This window comes from Euwallacea fornicatus, chromosome 18 (assembly GCF_040115645.1).
Source record: "Euwallacea fornicatus isolate EFF26 chromosome 18, ASM4011564v1, whole genome shotgun sequence".
NCBI classification, from domain to species: domain Eukaryota; kingdom Metazoa; phylum Arthropoda; class Insecta; order Coleoptera; family Curculionidae; genus Euwallacea; species Euwallacea fornicatus.
The window spans coordinates 3275604-3296493 of NC_089558.1; the positions used below are offsets into that span (position 1 = coordinate 3275604).

General features: G+C 38.0%; 1 protein-coding gene across 14 annotated transcripts in view; it reads left to right on the top strand.

Moving 5' to 3' along the window:
* Syt7 (Synaptotagmin 7) overlaps positions 1–20890 on the top strand; it is a 311069-nt gene that overhangs the window by 159314 nt on the left and 130865 nt on the right. Inside the window, exon 1 of one of the 14 annotated variants that reach the window (XM_066292685.1) lies at positions 7451–7603. The exons of the other annotated variants lie outside the window; for them this stretch is intronic. Within the exon in view, the coding sequence (XP_066148782.1) occupies positions 7554–7603 (50 nt within the window). The 5' untranslated portion in view covers positions 7451–7553. Of the gene's footprint in view, positions 1–7450; positions 7604–20890 lie in introns of those variants that run through there. 14 annotated transcript variants of the gene reach the window in all.

Here is a 20890-nt window from a genome sequence, read left to right on the forward strand (position 1 = left end):
AAAATTATTTCGAGGAAATTATGTGCGAACCTTCGCCGGAAAATTTCCCACACGCTCATTGTCCGAACGTTAATAAAAAATAAGTTTATCATCCAGTGTGTTATGCGCCTTTAGTCTAGCAATTTAAAGCGGAAACGTCAGCAATTTAGTATTATTGCCAATAAAAATGATCTACGATGTGTCCCAGTCAGTTATTGCTGGAAGGCGGACGCTCCTCTTCCATTTTATTCCTTTCTAATGGACAAAAAAAATGCCCACTTTATTCATAGTTTTTCCAAGGGGGGACCCGTTAGGGTCTGATGAAATATTTATTATATATCTAAGGGAATCTGCGAAGATGCGATTTTTAAATTCTAAATGTGACCATCAGGAATTCAATTTAATTCATTTTTATCCATTGACAAAATATAAAAACTCTTATTTTCCTTCCTCGTTCTTACGATGTTAATATATTTTTCGTCATTATAGGAATTAATTGAATTTAGGATTAAGATTTTAGCGGAGGCCTTAGTTTGATCGGTTTTCGGCCTTCGAGGAAAATTCGTTATTTATCTCTTGAAATACCTTAAGGCGTCATTTTCTCGCACGCTTTTTTCAAAGTTTATGGTTATTATTTTTATTCATATAAAACGTGTTTTTACTGTAAATTCTAGAAGCTCTCATGAAAGCTCCATTAATTTACGTAGGAAAAGCTTTAAGAAATGAAAAAAATCCCTTCATTCCATCATCCGTGACCCTGTAAGAAACGCACATATTTTCAAGAAGCATAATAAAGTAAGGGCCGACAGAAATTGATTACATATATGGGTAAAAGATGAAAATAAACTTCATATTCCTTGAACGTATTTAGAGACTACATAGAACCGAAATTTCACTCACTTGCTGCGCGCTTCTTTCGTTCCACATGAGTGAATCAAATTCTAGCAAAATACTCAAAATGGTAAAACAGCAAAAGCTTTCATGCTCTTAACACTACTTCGAGATAAATCGAATTTCCAGTGTCCAGTAGATAATGAAAAAATACGAACTACCAGGTTTTCTCAATTTCCTGTCACAGTATTTTTCCGTCCAACTCGTGCCACTTTGGGCTAATGATAATATTTTCTTCTAAGGGTTTCCGACTGTTCGAAGAAACGGGGTGTATTATGAATCGCCCCAAAATAGCAAGCTTAGCGGTTCCATTTTTTCTTTCTTCGCATAATATGCATTCAAATTATTTAATCCAAAGCTCTGACAATAATTATAACCTGAAGGTATATTTTTTCCCTCTCAGAATTCAAATAACAACTTTACTCCCTCTGCGGAGTGAGTGAAGCGGAAAGTTTACCCTCAAGGGAGTGAGGAATTTTTTTGTTTGAGATCGCGTCAGCCGAATATTAATATGTAAATAAAACACATCCTGAAATTGACGATTGTAACACCATAAGGTGATATACGGGGACTAGAATGGGCTTATCGCCCGTTGAAGCGATAAGAGATCTGTTTAGGCCAGGGGCCTCTTGAGTTCCTGCCTAACAGTAGTGCCTGCCTCACTAGGCACTCCAGGGAGATCCAGATACGCTGGCGGGGTTTTATGCTTGCGTCAAAGGACCAGACGGGCTACCGGCATGAAATAATAGGGGTCCAAAGGTTCGAGAGGGTACAGAAACTCTGTTACACGAATCACACTAAATTTAACCACAGAGTAGTTGCAATACAGGGTTGATTAGCGATTAAACTATTAACGATAATGCCCGTGTACAGATTTCTATTGCAACGAGATGCGGTAGAAGTTGGTAAAGTGATTTTTTCCAACTTGTGAAATCGAGAGAGAAGTTGCTGTTAACGTGATGAGATGAGAAACGGTTCCGATTTTGCTCCAAAAGGGGTGGTGCTCTTTCCCGAAAAATGTAGATCCCAGAGTCTGGTTCTTTCCCACGATTTCATGGAAAAATCACCACCTTGAAGCTTTCACACCATTGCCTTATCGCTAACACCCTCCGGTTCTTGGGCCACTTGCGCGGGCTGTTACGAGACATCCCATCCTAATTTACTGCGGCCCTTTATCTATTTTACGATTCGCCCTTCATAAATCAAGATGGAAGTAAACCAGATGAATGGTAATTAGCGCGGTACCCATGGTTTGGCACCTAACGGTATGTCGAGGTTGGGGCTCTGTTTTCTATCTATTGTTAGTTATTTCCGAGATGTTAGGGCGTCGCGTTTGAGCGATCTCTATGTTGGTATTTCTCCAACAAGATCAAAAATAAAAAAATAAAAAATCATATTTATAATTATGGTGTGTGGGACCCATTTTCGGCCAGCTTTTGCAATTGGAGAAAATGCGGAATTTAGAAAGAAGTATGAATCTATTATTTTTAAAAATGGACCCCGCGATATGGTACGCATTTTCAACTAAATTTGTCGAGAAAAGCGGCTTCCATTATCGGCTTTGACTTAGGTACGACTCAGCTCGAAAACATGAAAGTTTCGGAAAATTGCAACTTCTTTTTATTAATTCATTTTAGGTTACGAAATTTGAGAGAAGTTTCCTTAGTTCAGTACGAGTTGGTTTGTTGGCAGAAACGCGGATCCCGTAATTCCCCGGATTTGCCGTCTGGAAAACCACTTTAACCCAAAATCGGATCTGGAGTATAGGGACTTACCAAGGGCGAAAGAAAAGTTCTCACCTTCTTAGACTATATTTTAATAATTGGATCATATCTGGACTTAAAAGGAATGTGAGGATATCGAACCTAGAGAGTTATCCTGTGAACTCGCAAAACACTCTGAAAACAAGTGGCAAAACCCACAGAATTCTTGAAGTAAGTCCGCATGTCTAGCAGGAATTTATTATTTCCTGAATTTCCTTCGTGGATCAATTGCACAAGCAGCCCTTCAATTCCAGAGGGGATTCCAACAAATACACTCGTTCGTGTAAGGCCTAAATAGCTAGTTGTGATGCCGCTTAACCGAATAGCACCGGCTACCTTGGGAAGTCCCAGAAATGCGCTATCAACTAGGACACAACAACGATTTCCTCCAACCCAGTTTGACCACGTCGATATTTTCATAACAACTGTTCAGTTTACGCCAATAAACTGGAAATCAAATTAAACTTTTATGCCTATAACATCGATAGTTTTCAGATAGTTTCCTACCGAGAAACTACTAATAAGTTACCCCCTTCGCTTGCATAGTCGGACTAAGTGGTGAAATGGCAAGTTTGCCTACAGCAAAGTGACTATGAAAACTCGCAACCAAATTAACTGGAGTTGGTCGTAGAAGATAATTCGATTCAAATATTATTATTTAGCGCATAATTTCCGAGAGAGGGGAGATTTATGGAAAAGTTGCCGATAGGGATGCGAGGGTTAGTGCACATGTGCGATAGTTACAAAAGCCATAAACCTCGTGAATAAAATGTCGATAAAGTTTCTAGAATTAACTCAATTATAAATAAACCGGCACCGGAAGTGTGTTAGCTGGAAATAATTTTAATCTCCGAGTCTCATTTCATTTTAGTGTGTTTTTGTAAGGCACCTCAGGGACCACGCCCTGGCCAATTTTCATATTGTCACTTTCCAGCCGGGGTAGATTACGAAGTTTGTATAGCTTTTCGGGGATAAATTTCCACAATTTTCCGGGCTTTCGACAGATTTCCTGCCCATCTGGCCGCCTTTAATTCTTGCCACGATTGAGTCGACTGTGTAGATGTTAGATCAAAGGCATCGCGTGCGGCGGAGCGGTTTACGATCAGCGTTGCTGTTTTTGGATAATTATTCACAAAGCTCATGACAATCAGCACACGTCAAACGAACAGAATTCGTATTGACTACAACACCAATAAATATTTTTCATTACCTCTTCCAGATAAAATGTTATCTGATGTCCCTCATGAAATACCAATTATTATTCATTTTTCGGGCCTCCGTGCCAAAACAACTGCTGTTTTATATTAAATAACTCCGATATCAGATATTTTCAAATTATTTCATCACCAGAATAAACAGATCTCACGTATGCAACACATGAAAGCCATTTTCATATTAAATGTCCTTTTAAATTTCACGACTGATCCTAATTGAAATTATATGTATAATTTTAGTTGGAAAACTCTTTGTGTCGGTTCGGATTTATTACTATCTCGTTACCCGCATGTATATACATCGGAAAAGTCTAAGGATATGTTTAATAAATAAATTTATGTTCCTCCAAAATTAATTAAAAAAATAGCGTTATGCGTTTAACGTTAGAGAGTGTTTAATGTACCACAAACTAAGATTTTGATCATAAACTTTAAAATTATATTGATTTGTTCACAAGCTGTAAATATAACTAACAATGCCCTTCTGCCCTTCTTTTAACTTTAAAAATCGTTCTCAGCACCCAAAAAAGACGAAGCCTAACACTATGGCGTCCACGGTTATTAATTATAGCCCTAATTGCGTTGTTAACACTCAAAATTGCTATGTTGATTTCCCTTCGTGGTGTCCTTTCCATTCTACCAACAATAGCTCCCGGAATCGAAACGCACAGTGATTGTTAGCCATATGTGACGAAACACTTCTTCGAAGAATGTCTTAGACATGCCTAATTGGACCCAGATCTGGCGATTGCGCTGGCCATGGCAATGCGGCGATTCCTTCGTTGGTCAACCAGCCCGTTACAGTACGGGCGACATGTGGACGAGCGTTATCATGCATGAGGCGTGTTGAGCGATATGCAGGGGTTCCTTCCGACGAAGAGTATGAGTTATGATTAAGGATCGGCGATGTACCGAATCGCCTTCAACTGATGAGAGTGACAATCGTGATAGTAATGATGATAATGATACTTCCCAGCTTCTCCCAGCCCTTAATTACTGGAAACTGATGGTCAGCAGACATAGGCGTACTCTTAGCCGGAGCGCATTTCAACCGAGGAATGCCCATTTCGCCAGGCCTGACGGCCAATGGGCAGATTATCCCGTGACCCGAATATTGCCTTCATCCCGAACGGGACGTGATGGCACCCCCAATTACGACCACCGCCAAAGGTAATGGTGGGGAATTCCGGTACCCAAGAATCACCTCCGATGCACATTTATGAATTGAGTACCTCGCAATTTAGCTCTTAGCAAAAGTACAAGGGACGAGGAATTTGAACCATAAATTATTTCTAGTGAGTCTAACGGATCGCGACATCTGGAAGGCAACAAATGTAAGATGTGCAGAGGCGCAACTTGGGGTTTTAACACGATCGATGAAGACATCGAGACTTGGTTCACCAAGGCTTAACAAGGCGAAAGTTTTGGCCAACCGCGTCAGCAAAAGGTCGGGCTGTAGGGTTGAAAATGGTATCGATGTATTATCGAACTGTCGGAAATCGATTTGGAAAAACGAGGTCGGTTCTGCCGCCAATCCTTATTCCGGCCCACACCATTATTGTACCAATTCTATACGAATGGACCTCCTGGACATGTCGTAAATGTTATGTTATAACGCTCTTATTCGATGGGAATCTGAGGTAATTCCAAATCTGGATTTGCCAGTGAATAAAACTGTAGCCCAATCAACTCAATTCCAATTTCTATATTCTTGACACCACTCCAACTTAGCGATGGGATTGCCCCTGAAAGAAGCGGACAGCGCAGTGGTCTTCAATCATGAAGTTCGGTTTCATATAGACGATTTTTGACAGTATTTTGACCTATAGTCATGAGGTGCGCCCATTGTAAATCTGTAACGTCTCGACTGTACCAATTGCAGATTGCCTTGTGGCAGTTAAAATTAAATAACGATTTTGAGCTGCAGTTAGTCACCATAATCGACTGGCAACACTTTGGGAAAGCTACTTCAACTCATCTAAAACCACCTTGAAGAAGTTCTACCGCTCGAACCATCTCTTCCAGACTTGAGCGTTCTCGTCCCATGGTAAAATAGAGCATTTTCAAAACATCTGTTAAATACCAGCTAGAATCGAAAGAATGAAATTGAATCAACTTGATGATTTAGCAGAGTACAAAATTTGAACTTTTTCATTTTCTCAAGGAAATCGTTCATTCACATTTAGATTTTTTTCAATTAATTGAAATACGTATACAGAGTGAGGTATTGCTGTGATGTGGTGCCGCATGAACTACAATTGTCATTATTTCTTATCGATTTCACGGATTTAAAAAAATATATCCTTAGACCTATCCGGTATGCGTAAATGCAGATTGAAATCAAAATTCAACCGAGCCGAAAAATCTGGTTTTCTTCAAATCGGTTGTAATGTACCTGTAACTTTAGACCAGATCGAGATCGAGAGCCCTTTCCGAAGCAAATTATGATGTCTCAGGTGCCGATAAAAACCTTCAGGCCCAAAAAGGGGGATCTGGCACGAAAACAGGTGCGATTTGTTGGAATTTGTACTGATTTTAGGGGCATAAACAACCATTTTTACGCGTTGAAAGCATTAAAGCGGAGCAATTAGAATGCTTTCGAACACGCACGGAAGTTGCATATCGAAGGTCCAAGTTGCACCTTTACGGAGAAAGTTGGGAAAAGTTTTAAATTGAAAACGTTTTCAGTTATTTTTGGGTATTTGCATAAATAAGCATATTTTTGAAAAACTGTGCTCCCCTGTGATCGTTGGTTGGTTAGAAAGGGAAGCAATGTCAATGGAAAGCTTACACTAGGGCTAATAACACATTCTTGATCCCAGTTGCCCCCCATATTTCGGATATGTCAAAGGAACATTTGTATATAGGGCTGTGGCTTCATGGTCGTGTCCAGAAAATTTCTATCTTCCAGATATGTAACTATATCAAGTGAAATTTTAGTATTTAATATATTAATGGAAAGGTATTTGAGGGTTTAATACTGGGAAATCCAAAATTGCTTCTACCTAAACGCTACGCCCTGAGTTTCTCTAGATTTTCTCGCATGACATCGTCGTTTTAGTGCAGTTTTTGAGACTTCTATTAATCCGGATCTGAGAGTTAAGGTCGAGGATGGTCCATTTTTAAAGACATCAATCTGTAAGTCTAAAGTCGTCTTTCCGTTTGGAACCGTAGAAAATATGAAAAATGCTTAAAGCTTCGCGAGTTCCTCGCAAAGAAATTTCCCATTGTCTGAATACAGCTTATGGCTCCTCTGAAATCGGCCCTCGTCAGAGGACCACCCCATTTTTTTAACCCCACAAAGCATCTTCCCTCACTGTTATCGATCACTCCCTTTTACCAAGCGCCCTTCAAACAAAGTATCATAAATTCGCCCATCTTTGTCGCATTCCCTCGGAGACATGAATAGCTGGCGAAACAAAAGGCCACAATAACAAATAAAGGCGCCAAAATAGGGCCCCCGAACATTACCTGCAACTCAGTCCCGACCTACGTCCGCACATGTTCCAAGTTTGACCCGCATTCTGGATGGGAACGTACTTCTGGGATAAAGTCTGGAACGGCCGGCTCGACGAGCAGATATGGAATCAGTCGCAAAGCGGCATTTCCGACTGATGTGCCAACAGCCAGGCACCGAAGACGCGGTTCTAACGCGACTTGGACAAAGTTTCTTTGGTGCTGTGATGGACAATTTCTAGTGGAGAGAATGTATTATTTTATGGCTGGTGTAGTGCAGAACTGCGAGAATATTTTAAGGTAAAATATCAACGTTAAACGTCGTTCTTAATTCAAATAATCATAATGTGTGTATCGTACATTCATGAATTACTAATATGAGCTTTTCCGCCCATGAGTTCAGTTCTACGCACCAAACTCCGATATTTTTCTCCAAAATATTTTTTCCGCTCTACCTATGTATTTAGTTGCAATTTCCCGGATTCCAAAGTTCAACAACCCCGTGCCCTATATTTGCCTATATTTACCTGGATGTTGCAACTCTTCCCGGTGCATCCCCCTTAAGCTCGCAATATTAACGAGTTTCTTCGGAGCGTACCGTTCCCGACTTTCCAGAAAGTTTCCTTTGAGGCCGTTTAATGAGGGTTGTTGCATTTTGTTTATTCTGGAAATTCAGGATGCAGAATGTTAACGACCTGTTGCGGCGAAGCGCATGCTAAGTTTGCTGCTTGATTGTGTTCTGACTTAGTTCTTCTTTGTTTCGTCTGTACCAACTTTAATTATTCCGATTTGTGCAAACGTATATATTACTTTTAACGTATGAAAGGGTCGGCGTTACTACGAAATTAATCCCTTTACACAATTTCCTAGCCTTTAAGTCCATTTAAATTCTTTACCTTATTCTGCAACAATTGGAAAAATTATGGCTTATGGCATGAAAATCCTGAAAACTCGGTATCTCGGAAGCTTTAGGGGATATGAGGTTGATGTTCGTACACAGATACCCTCAAAACAAATCATTTAAGGCGATTTTTTGTTGGTTGATTTACACTTTCCCCAGATATCGACGGTACAACATTGGAAAATGCTCAAGAAGTGGGTACCTCTTCGTTTTGTGGTGTCAGAAAGTTGGAGAATCGTGTAGAAAAATCTTCGACTTCAAGCTATTCACATGCAGTTTCTCAGTTTAGAAATTTTAGAGAGTTTAAGTACTACGTAAATAATTTGGAAAATTTTAATGCAAGGAATTTGTCAAATATTCTACAAATATCCTGAAAATTTGGAAAATTCGTGAAATTATGAGAATTGTATAGAAAAATTCAGTGGTAATCCTTCAGCGGCAATATTCGAATATTTTGCACTGGGTCTTTCACTCCGATTTAGGTAGAGTTAGTTCAGGTTAATTTGGATAGATTATTGGCACCTTGCCTGACTCGCTTGGATTAAGATGAATTAATTCTTAGAGGATCTGGATTTGGCACCCTGAATGAACGCCAGAAAACAGAGCTTTTTTTACATTATTTATTTCAAAGTACTACGCGGCTCTAAATTGTATCCCCCTGTTAACTATAACGATTTTTTTTAATTAAAAAGCGACATTAAATAGGACAAAACATACTATTTTTCGATATTTTGTTTGATGTTGCTTACGTCACCGGTAGCGCAGTATGATCGATTTTTAGAAAATTGGTGTCAGTTCACAAATGTTTCAATTGTAATAAATGGGCCGTTTTGTAATACCGGTGACGTAAGCAACGTTTAAAAAATGAAAAATGTCATAGCAAAGTTTTTTTGTCCTACTTAATGCTACTTAGGAAGTAAAAAAAAATTGGTAAAAAGTAAACAAACGGGGGAGTCAATTTAGAGCCGTACGGTATATACAGGGCGTCTCTAAACGGTCTTCACAACGCCCTACCATGGGTAGCCCAGACCAAAATATAACGATTTAACCACATTTGCCGTAGTTAAAAAATTTATAATAACCGAGCTACAGGGTGTCAAAGTTGAAATGTAAAAATTAATTCTTAGTCATAATTATCAAACGGAAAGAGGATAATTTATGAAATTTTCTACAAGGGGTTTTTTCGGTATGACGAATTCATATCTGCAAACGAAATTTTGTAAATCGTAGAGGGCGCCACATTCGCATTAGGTACCTGTTCAGCTCCTTAAAGCTTTTTGTTTGTAACGGTAAACCACTTTTGGGCGAAAAAACGTATTTGCGCGGTGTTTTTGCATAAAATACGTATGACTTAATCGAGTCGCTAACTACAACCAGTTTCGAGAGAAACGCTTCTGAAGTATCAGGTGTATAAATTAATTTACGGGCTTTTTTTAACAATTTAGATTTTTATTTATAAAAAAAAGAATTACAATTTAATCATCAAAATAATTTCCCTTACTTTCAACGCATTTCTGCCATTTATCAGGTAATTTTCGAATCCTATTTCAGAAGAAAGATGGCGATTTTGATTGGATAAAATCTTTCATTGTCTGGTGGACTTCTTCGAGACATTGAAAGTGTGTATCAACCAGGTGATGTTGCAATGCTCGAAAAAGGTAATAATCGGAAGGTGCAAGATCTGGTGAATACGCTGCACGAGGGAGAACTTCCCAGCCCAATGCGGAGATAATGTCAACGGTGTCTTTTGCCGCATGAGGTCGCGCGTTGTCGTGCAACAAAATTACTTGCCTTGTTCCACTACCACTAAAAGGTCTTTTTTCTTCAATAGCATCCCTTAATTGTATTAATTGGTCTTGATAACGGTTAGCAGTAATAGTTTCTCTTGGTTTAAGGGTCTCATAATAAATTACACCTTTGGAATCCCACCAAATACTCAATAACAATTTTTTTCCGTGGATGTTTGGTTTTGCAGTACTTGCTGATGGTTCTCCCGGATAAACCCACGATTTTTTTCTTTTAGGATTGTGATACAATATCCATTTTTCATCTCCAGTAACAATTTTACTTAAAAAGTCTTTTTTTCCGAATCGCGTCGGTAGACACATTGCAATTGCGCAGCGTTGATTTTTGTTTTCTGAGCTGGGATCATGAGGTATCCAGTGACCTTCCTTTTGAATCCTTCTTAATTTTTTCAAACGTATGGAAATAGCTGGTTGAGTAATTCCGAGTGCATCAGCAAGCTCGTTTTGTGTTTGGCAGGGATTTTCATTGAGTAAGTTCTCCAACTCTTCATAGTTAACCTCTTTTGGTTGCCCGGGGCGTATTTCATCTTCACGATCGAAATTTCCTTTCCGAAACTTTTGAAACAATTTTTTACACGTACTACAAGATACAGCATTCTCTCCCAAGGCTGAACAAATCATGTCTTGCGCTTCTGCAGCATTTTTTTTTAAGTCGAAGTGCCTTAAGCGCTGCTTGTCAGACTACATTTTATTTTGTAGTGTTCTTCGTGGTTAGATTAATCAAATTAAGTGGTTTAATAGCTCACAGATGGCGCTTCAAAAGGGACTATATAGTTAGAAAAAACTGTAAATTCAGAGAGGTGTTTTAACCAATTTTATCTAAGGGCCGAGAATTAATTTATACACCTAATAAGTACAAAAAATGAATACCTTTTCCAGTCTCAATCCCTTCAAGTCCATTTTTAGCTGCTAAGGAAGAATTAGCATTGTTGCTTCAGTCGAATTGATCTTCCGTAAAGTGATGAAGTATTTTTGCAAGACTTTTCATTTTGTGCTTTTAAGACCAGTGGTAAAAATAAATTTTGAATTTTATTCACATTATGGCGGTGCACTATACCAATGCAGAATACACCGACATGATACTACGACTAAAAATTAAATATTACATTTCAACTTTGCCACCCTGTATCTCGGTTATTATCAATTTTTGAACTACGGCAAATTTGGTTAAATCGTTATATTTTGATCTCAGCTATCGATGGTGGAGCGTTGTCAAGCCCTCTTAGAGACACCCTGTATATTCATCGAGGAGGCATGATGGCCTACTGATTGATATATGTTCGCTCCGTTAAAAACGCATTGCTGTGTTCTTGTAATCTGTGAAATGTGTAGGAAATTACGCAAATTTTTTCCAGAAGGAATTATTTCCAAATCATCCGGAACAAAATACAACCCAAACGATTTTAATCTGTGTAGTAAACTCGTTGAATATAATGGCGTGAATAAATCATATCCCCCAAAAGTATTGCATAATTTGTAAGCTTATATGTGTCACGACAGCATAGGAAAAGCCTGATTCGGATAGTATCATCAATCTCTGATGAGACACGATCGATTTTCGCCATTTAATATTATTTTTTATGGGGTAGGGCCAATATTTAGTTTGGTGGTTGGTACAGATAATATTTGGTCTGTAAAATTTGGTCTGTGCTACAAATAATATTTGCTGGAGATATAATAACAATCTAGGTTGAAGGGTTTTGCATGGAGACACCTGGGGCTATTTAAGTTTAAAAATTCTGGCCGGGGTCCACCAAACTGCCCACTTGTAAAAAATACATAGCTCTGAAACTTGGTGAATTATCGACGAATATCTTCCCTCATTGATAGCTCTGAATATTCACTATAAATTGTTAAATCCTCGTTTCCCTGGAGAAGAAAATGAAAAAGCAATAAATGCAGAGAGAATGTGTTCAATGTGGAACGAAATGGCCCACCAAATAGTCATATTAAAAAAATCTATAACTCTAAAGTAAGGGAATTATCAAGCCATTTTTCCATTCATTAAGAGCTCTCAATATTCGCTATAAATTGACAATATTTCATTTTCCTGAAGAAGGAAATAGAAAAGCACCGGATGCAGGAATCAAGCCTCTGCTGTGAGGCACAGTGGTCCAGCAAAGTGTTTAATTATCAAAAAATAATAACTCTGAAGCTAAGCGAATTGCCGGCCCACCTTTCCTTTTATTAATAGCTCTCAATATTCACTATCAACTCCCACATTTTCATTTTCCTGGAAAAGGAAATAAAATAGTGCCCGATGGAGGCTTTTTCAGAGAAACTACAGGGTGTTAATTTTAGTACGTGCGGATATTTCAAGGAATGAATCTCTGACGGATTCCAATACAAAAAATTCCTATTAAAATAACGTCGCAACGGCTCCGTTTAAGAGATACAGAGTGTTTAAATTTTAATTTCAATTTGGTTTCCTGTGAGTATTTTTGTACGCAAATGAGTCAATCGGATGAAATTTAATACTTGCGGAATTTTTATGATGCAAAACCCAAATGTTATCTTAGTTTCTTGATTACTGATAGAGGGCGTCGCTTACAGGGTTTCATCACATTTAAATTGGCTCCAACTTTTATGCCCCACACTGTAGGTCACTTTTGTATTAAGGGCATTATCGTACATTTAGTTTTATTCAAAAAAGTACTCTTGGGGAATATCTATTAAATTTCGCCCGATTGACTCATCAGTGTCCAAAAATATTCACAGGAAACCGAATTTAAATTAAAATTTAAACACTCTGTATCTCTTAAACGGAGCCGATGCGAACGTACGTTAATAGAAACTTTTTGTAGTGGAATCGGTTAGAGATTCATCCCTTGAAATATCTGCACGTACTTAATTAACACCCTGTGTATGGAAGCTACCATGTGCGAACAATTCTCAATTGTTAGGATTGAATTATTTTCTGATACACCATACAGAATGGCACCTTAAATATGTTGCTTTAACTAAGTTATCCTTCAATTCCCTCATCGTTTGTGCTTTTTTTTTCAGTTTTTCCATTGTTCCCCTGCATTTGTAAAGCTTTTCTTTATTTGTAAACTTGAATTCGAGGTAGCAAAAAATCCATTTAGCCGTGCTACAGTAACACGTTTAACGTGGTAACCCATAAACACAACTGTTCGCACTTTTAATGGAACTCAATTTACCACTGCTTTAACTCTATACGTTTTAAGGACGTTTTAAGTACGTGGAAGGTGAGTTTTACAGGTACTTTTCAGAGCATAAGCCGCAAACTTTCCATGCTAATAAGGCAAAGTTAATTGTCTGTTTGCGTATGTATATTAGATTTGGGCTGTGTTAGCTATGTAGGAAATTTTGATGGAAACATAATCAAGGGCAAAGCGAGCGCGAAACCGACAAATATATCAAAGGAGGGCATGTGAGACTTCAAGAAAAAGGAGGGTCTAAATATAGAAAAATAATTTTTTTCGATATTTTTAGGTGCAGGTTTTTCGGGGTTTCCAGCTGGCGTCCCCTTAATAATTAGACCCCTTACGAAGTTTTTGAGGAGGTGGAATAAAAACTCTACGACAAATAAATTCTTAGTTTGGTATTCTATAGGGAGTTCTAGCATCGTATGGGGAGTTTCGGCAACGCATGGAGAATTTTCGCATTGTAGAGCGTTTCCTAGAAGCCACCTTTGAACAAGATCAAAGAGCTTTTCTAAACGAAATAATTTTCTGAATCGAGATTAGACGGCAACTCTATCGCTGGTAATTAACGATGAGAGTGTCATTATCATCGAGAATCGCCGCAATAATTAGATCACCCTTTGGAAAGATTTACGTTTTAGGGTCACTGGGCTGAATCTAGTGGCCGTCCCAGGGGCAAATAATGGCTTGTGAAAAACCCCAGTTCCCCCTCGTGCAAAATAAATAGTCCCCGTCTAAATTGCGCCTCTATCAGATAAATTGGCATCAGAAAGGACACCAGATCCTTTGTACTAAATTTGATTGTCGCGTGGACCTCCTGGGGATGCTCTATGACTTTATTGCAATTTATTCCTTCTCTTTATATGTTAAATCAGATTTTCTTGCTTTGCAATGGTAATTGAGGATCGTGGTGCAAAAAGGAGATGAGTGAGCTTTTAAAATTTTTCAGGAGAAACAAGAAGAGTTGTATATGTATTTTTTTAGTTTTTTGCGTAGAGTACATCTTGTGTTTGCGCAACAGTGAAAGTTCTGTTACTTTATCGTAAAAACTCGGAAATTAAAAAAAAATTCTAGTTGGTGCAAGAACTGGTTGGGCCAGTTTAGAACTTTCACGACTCAAGTTTCAAACTTTCAAAGGAAGAATATTGCAATACACAAAAACACGATGCGATGTGAGACAATCAGTCAGAGCAGTTTTCCTCTTCATCGGGTGGAACGTCTGAAGTTTGCAAAACACCAAAGTCACTTTTTAAAGTGTCATAAAATGACATGTCGGCTTTTGATACATGACAACTTATCCCGTTGTTGCAGCAAATTTGTGAAAGGAATGAGTCAAATGTGCTCATGATCCCATTGTTTACTGAATATTCGTCTCATTTGTTTACCAACCAGTGGTTTACTATTTGGAGCAAACCGTGGAACTCACGTCTCATTTTTCGCAAAATGGTGACTTGCCCCCTTGTTTCGCCAATCTGCCCAATTACTATTAGGGGAAAAACTCGAGTGCAGAAGCAGGACTATCGAGCCTTTCAATATTCCTCCTATTGCATAATAATACACGGGAGAAACAAAGAGGTGTTGATAATATGGATTATCTAGTTTTCATTACGAAGGTATTGCAAACAGTCGCTTATTTACCAACCGAAACGCTTGTTAAGAGATAAATGTGGCAACTTCCGTTATTTACCTTCGGAGTTACATGATGAAACAAAGTGATACATTTTAACCTGGTGGAGAGTTGTTTGTTCCCTTTGCCGATGACAGGAAAAAGCTCAATTTATCTGGCATTTCCAAATAAAACAAGGAGGAATTTTTTAAATTATTGTTTACGTGAATTGTCTCAGAAGTACACGACCTAACATGTTAACAAACGAAAAAGTATCAAATTATTTCGCAACATAGTCTCGGTTACGATTGACGCACTTTTCTCAGCGATGTTCTAAGGGTTCCTTGCACCTTGTTTATAATAAGAAACTTCGAACGTTTGAAAATAGGCATCAACCTCGGACTTCACTTCTTCATCATCGGCAGATCTATTTTCATCGAGAATTTTTTTTTCAAGTTTCGAAATAGAAAATAATCTGAGAGGGCTAAATGCTGCGAATAGGGTGGACGAGGAAAAATTCCCAAACCAAGTTGATTGATTTTGGCCATTACAGTGACGGAAGTGTGGATTGATGTATTGTCTTAATGACACAAGGCTTTCTTTTTTCGCCCAATTCGATCGCTTTTTCCTAATTTCCTCGCTCAAACGCTGCCATAAATTCGTATAATGTTTTCCGCTTGTTGTTTTTCCTTTGGGAAAATGGTCAATAAAAATTACCCCATGTGCGTCTCAAAAAATTTTCCTCCAAATGGAACGATTTTTGCTTTCTTTGGAGCTGACACTCTTCTTCGAGTCCAACGTTTTCGCTACTTCTTAGGTGTGAAATGATGGATCAATGTTTCATCCATTGCTACGGATCGGCGCAACGACTCGGTTTTAATGCCGCAAAACTTTGCCAAACACTCTCTTGAAGCATCCTCACGGCGGTGGTTTTGTTTAGTTGTGATTAATTACGGCACCTATTTTACGCACAGCTCTCTCTTATTCAATTGTTCGGTTAAAATGCGACGTACGGTACATTTTGAAACGTCTATCATGTCTGCTAACTCGCGCAATTTCAGCCGACAGTCTTCCACTACAGTTTTGTGGATTTGCACCACAATTTCTGGAGTGGTCAGATCTGGAGTGTCACTCGGTCGACCACTGCGGCATTCGTCTTGGCAGCTTTCACTACCGCGTTTAAACTCTGCCACGCAATATTTTACTGTTGTTGAAGAAGGGCCAAATTCCGCCAGAGTAGAGTCTGACTCCGTTTCGATGTTGGATGGACTAACACCTTTCAAATGAAAATACCGAATCAGGCATCGATAACCAATTTTTTTTTATTGTAAGATCACAAAATCTCTAAAATCGTTCGTTTTTAAGTCGAATTTTTTTTAATACAGGCAAATTTTCGTCAAAAAAAAACGCCATCTATGTATCATGTCGGATACTTTTGAAACTATCCTCATATGTGTCGATGGAGAATTGCACGTAATTTCGCAGTCAAGGACTGCGGGATGAGTGAACTGGTAACTTTATCCGGAAAATTGCTTTCATGCAAATCAAGAAACTGGATAGGATGACTTCCATGGATATGATTCACTTGGAAATTAAGTTGCCAGGACTTTCCACGATTTCTCAGTCCCCGAGGGTAGGCTGCGAGAGGGTCGACTAAACGATGTTTAAGATTTTTCGAAATTCAATTTTCTGATTAAAATTCCAATTAGATGAACTATAGTTTTATATCTAACAGAGTTATTAAGTGTGCTTTCACTCATTGATAGCTCTTAGTGTTAACTATAAACAGACAAATTTTTATTTTCATAGGAAATAAAATAGAAACGTACCGCATACGGAAAGCAATTATCTTATGGGGGAGAGAGTGGGCCACCAAAGTGTCGGATTTTCAAAAAACTTTTACTCTGAAACTTAATAAATTACTGATCCACTTCTTTATTAGTTGACAGCTTTGAATACTCACTACATATAAAAAATTTTTAATTTTGCTAGAAAAAAAAATAAAAAAGCTTCGCATGAAAAATTAAGTCACACTGGCCTGCCAAATGAGCTGATCTTTATAAATTATAACTCTGCAACTAAGTAAGCTATTGACTCATTTTATCCATAATGATACAATGAATTACGAATCGAAAATAATATCAAGGCAGTAACCGTCTTCCACATAATGGAAAACTTCTCTCGTTAGGAGCTATTTGGTTGATGAAAAACAATTCAATAATATCCTTAATAGGCTTTGTAGCAAGAACATAATTGTCCCTGAAAGACGTCTCTTGACGAAGTCTCCAGACGAACTCTCCTGGCAACGTGCCAGATAATGGATTTATCGTTTTCCAGGCAATTTAGGCTTTCCCAGCATTGTCAACTTAGCAATGCAGCCGGTATTTTTAGATCCACATTTTGTCACCAGGTTTTAGAATAATCAATCGAAGAAAATTTGTATTTGGTTCAGAAAATTGGGAAACTTTCAGGAGAAACTTGTCAAGAATTCATGATTCTCAATAACTTCGAATGGCTTACCCCTAAATAACTTCTGAGACATCCGAGTAATAGCTGCTATAAGTAACCTGGATTGAACTGAAATAGCCCGGATGTTTGACAGCGATTTTTGGAAATTATCTTTTAATTTTGAGTTTAAAGCTGTTCAATCCGTGACTAACCTTACAAAAGTTTAAGTATTCCAAAGTAACCTGAAGACTGGAAGAGAATTTGAACTTTATAGTTTTATTCGCTATAGCGGAATTTTAAGTAATTTAGAAATAGTTTTGAAAATCTCGAAAAACCCTGAAATTTAAAAGGGAAAAATGGAAATTCTTAGAAATCTTGGAAGAGAAATTTTTGAACTATCTCCTGGTGCAGGGTTAAAAAGTTTTGGAATCCCTGAATGACGTCGAAATAGTTGAAGTTACAAGAAATTTTGGGATTTATCAGGCAGCTCAAAATAAAGAAAACATGATTTTCTGAGCAATTAATTTTTTAATTAAAACTCAATTAATACGAAGCACTTTAAGGTCCAATTTTGGAATTTCCAAAAACCTGTTTGGTGTAGCCAAAACTAACTTGATAATTAATAATGAATTTTGGAAATTTACGTAGGCCAACGATCAAGTTTTAAAAAGTACTTAGATTTTGGGTGGAATTTCAGGTGCTGCAGCCCTTAATTTTTTGAGATTAAAATGGCATATGCCTTAGACGATTCATCTGCGCACTTTTGTGATTTCGGTGACGAAAGGTTCTGTAAACACAGGACTTCTGCGTTATTTTCTCGTGCTTAAATACCACTTCCAAGCATTACTTCCAATGTTTTTGAAGCAAAATTTCGCCACCCTTAGGTTTAAAAATAATCAATGGAAAATAAGTTTGTCCCTCGAAGGAAAAATTGCCAATCTTCCATTAGCTTTTTTCCTGGCGTAACTCGTCGGGCACGTGAATGAAATTGGATGTGACCTGGAACTAACTTGGGAAACCGATTATGGAAGCACTTAGGGCTCGATCAACAGTTGAGTCATCAACGGAACATGATGATACATCGGAAATTTTACCAATTAAGGCCGTAGAGAAATTTTCCTGAGATGAACTGTGCGGTTGTGAAGGAGGAATAATCACAGTCGAGTGTTTTTAACCTGAATTAACCTGTTGAGCTCCGGATCCAGCTCCATTCACGCCAAAGATTTATCATCATTCCAGGGGCTCTATTACGCGACGATTCTGAATTATCTCATTTTCAGACATAATCACGGCTAATTTGTTTGACTAGACAGCTGCCACATAAGTTCTTCTTTGACCTATAAGTGGGACTGAGCGACGTGGGTTCCCGGCAGAAAAACCAATCAATCTTAATCGCATTGAGGGCGGACCATCGCGAAGTTTTTCCTCATTAGAATTTCCCTCTAATTATCAAAGTGCCAATAAAATTCCAGTGAACGTCGATGGCAAATAGCCGGCAGGGCAAACAAACTGGTTTGATAGAGTATCATTTAAGTAAATAGACGTCTATTATTGTAATTGAATTTATTGGTAAACACCGTTACAGATAATGAATTAGAGTGAGAGACACAACGGCGTTAAACTTTAATTTTCATATTTTTCTCATCTTAGGGTCAGTCTTTCCGATTCCCAATTAACGACGAATTAATTCGCCTGCCAGACGCACTGCCAGGTAATCTCGCCTGATCAGGCCTAACAATTAAATTTTCTAAAACTCATTTATATATTTCCAGGCGTATTTGCTCAATTTGCTTCGCGTTTAATATGTTTTAACTGGCAGTTTAATCGTCAGCCGTTATATTAAGGATGAAAAATTATCGTTCCATATCATTTTCGGATCCGGTATTATAACGGAGATTGCAGACACCTGCAAGTAATTATGGCAGATGAAAACGCGCCTGGATAACGACGGAACTATGGACTAAATCCTGATTTAATGTTCGTCCTTAGGGGTAGTGATCAATAAGGCTGTAAGAAACGTGAGATGGTCCAAATAATCATAAGCTTTGAGGCAAAGCCGGCTTTAATTTCTCGGCAGCGCGACCTACTTAAACTCGCCTATGAATAATCCAGATGTCAATCTAAACGCAATCCGAGCAAAGAGACCAATTTTAAGCGAATCCATTTGGAGATTTATGGCAGCGCTGAGCATTCGGGGAGAGTTTCTAATAGCAGAGCTACAAAAAAATCTATTTTTAATAACAACTATAAATTAAAAGTCTCCCAACGAGCCCTGCGTAGCTGCGAATGGCCTTTTATGGATTTATAAATTCCTCTCCATGGCGTTTCCGTCTCAATGAGCTGGCAAAGACGAATGGAAAGTGTGTTGACGACTACAGAATCGGTTGGGACAGTTCGTTCCTGAGGTGCTTTTTATCGCATTAAAAAGGTCTGGAAATTTTGTAGAAATAATTTTCCGTGAAAAAGTAAATAAATGTTGTTGATAAACAAGCGCATCAGGAGCAATCTGAGCTTCGAGAATATGTTGTGCTTAATTTTGGAAAGTTACAGTGACTTTCGGAGATATGAAAAAAAAACAGAGATTCTGGAAAAACATTTTTTCGTCATCTTACCAGGTCTGTAGGTATGAAACCGGAATCTTTTAACAAAAAGTATAACTTAGCTGCGCAATAATTATAAAAAATATTTTATTCGAAATATTTCCCATCGTTACATATACAGTGGCACAAAAAAGTCTCCGTACGGTTAGTTATCACACAAACTTATGGAGTTTTAGAGGCAACACAAATAGTTTATCAACAAAATATATAACAATCTACAACAAGGAACATTCCTTAGTCCATTAACAATGATAATCAAGAAGTTAGTCAAAGAAATTCCAATTTTAGACGAACTTTTCTTAATATTGGACATATTCTTGAACAAAAAAGTCTCCGTACGATTCAAAGATGTACGCAATAAACTTTTTTGTTGCTAAGGAACGCCGATAAATAAAAATTCCTATGTAGTTAGCTTCGCAATAATATGTATCAGTTACTAAAAACATCTCAAAGAGTACATCATGAATTCAAAAAATCGTGAAATTGATGCCGATTTGAGGCAGTTAATCATTAAATTGTATTGTGAGGGCCATTCAATGGCTAAAGTAGCAAACATGGTAAGGAGATCTAAGTCAACGGTACAATATACAATTGAGCGCTATGGAAAACATGGTATGGTAAAAACAAGACCAAGAACTGGACGCCCAAAGACTCTGAAAGCGCAAGAGGAACGATATATTGTGCGTCACATTAAGAAAAATCCAAAAGTAACCGCCACGCAAATCAATAAAAATTAAAAAAAAGACTTAAACCTAAATTGTAGTGACGAAACGGTTCGAAATGTTCTAAGATGCAACGGTTATAAAGCCAGATCCATCCGCAAAAAGCCCTTTATTTCGAAAGCGAACAGGCTAAAACGGTTGAAATATACTAAAGAGCATTTAAATAAGGACCAGGACTTCTGGAACAACATAATTTTTAGCGACGAGAGCAAATTTAACATTCATGGATTGAATGGCAAAGGAAAAGTGTGGAGAAAACCGAATACTGAGTTTGAAATTAAAAATTTATCTGCAACGGTCAAACATGGAGGCGGAAGCGTTATGGTTTGGGGTTGCAT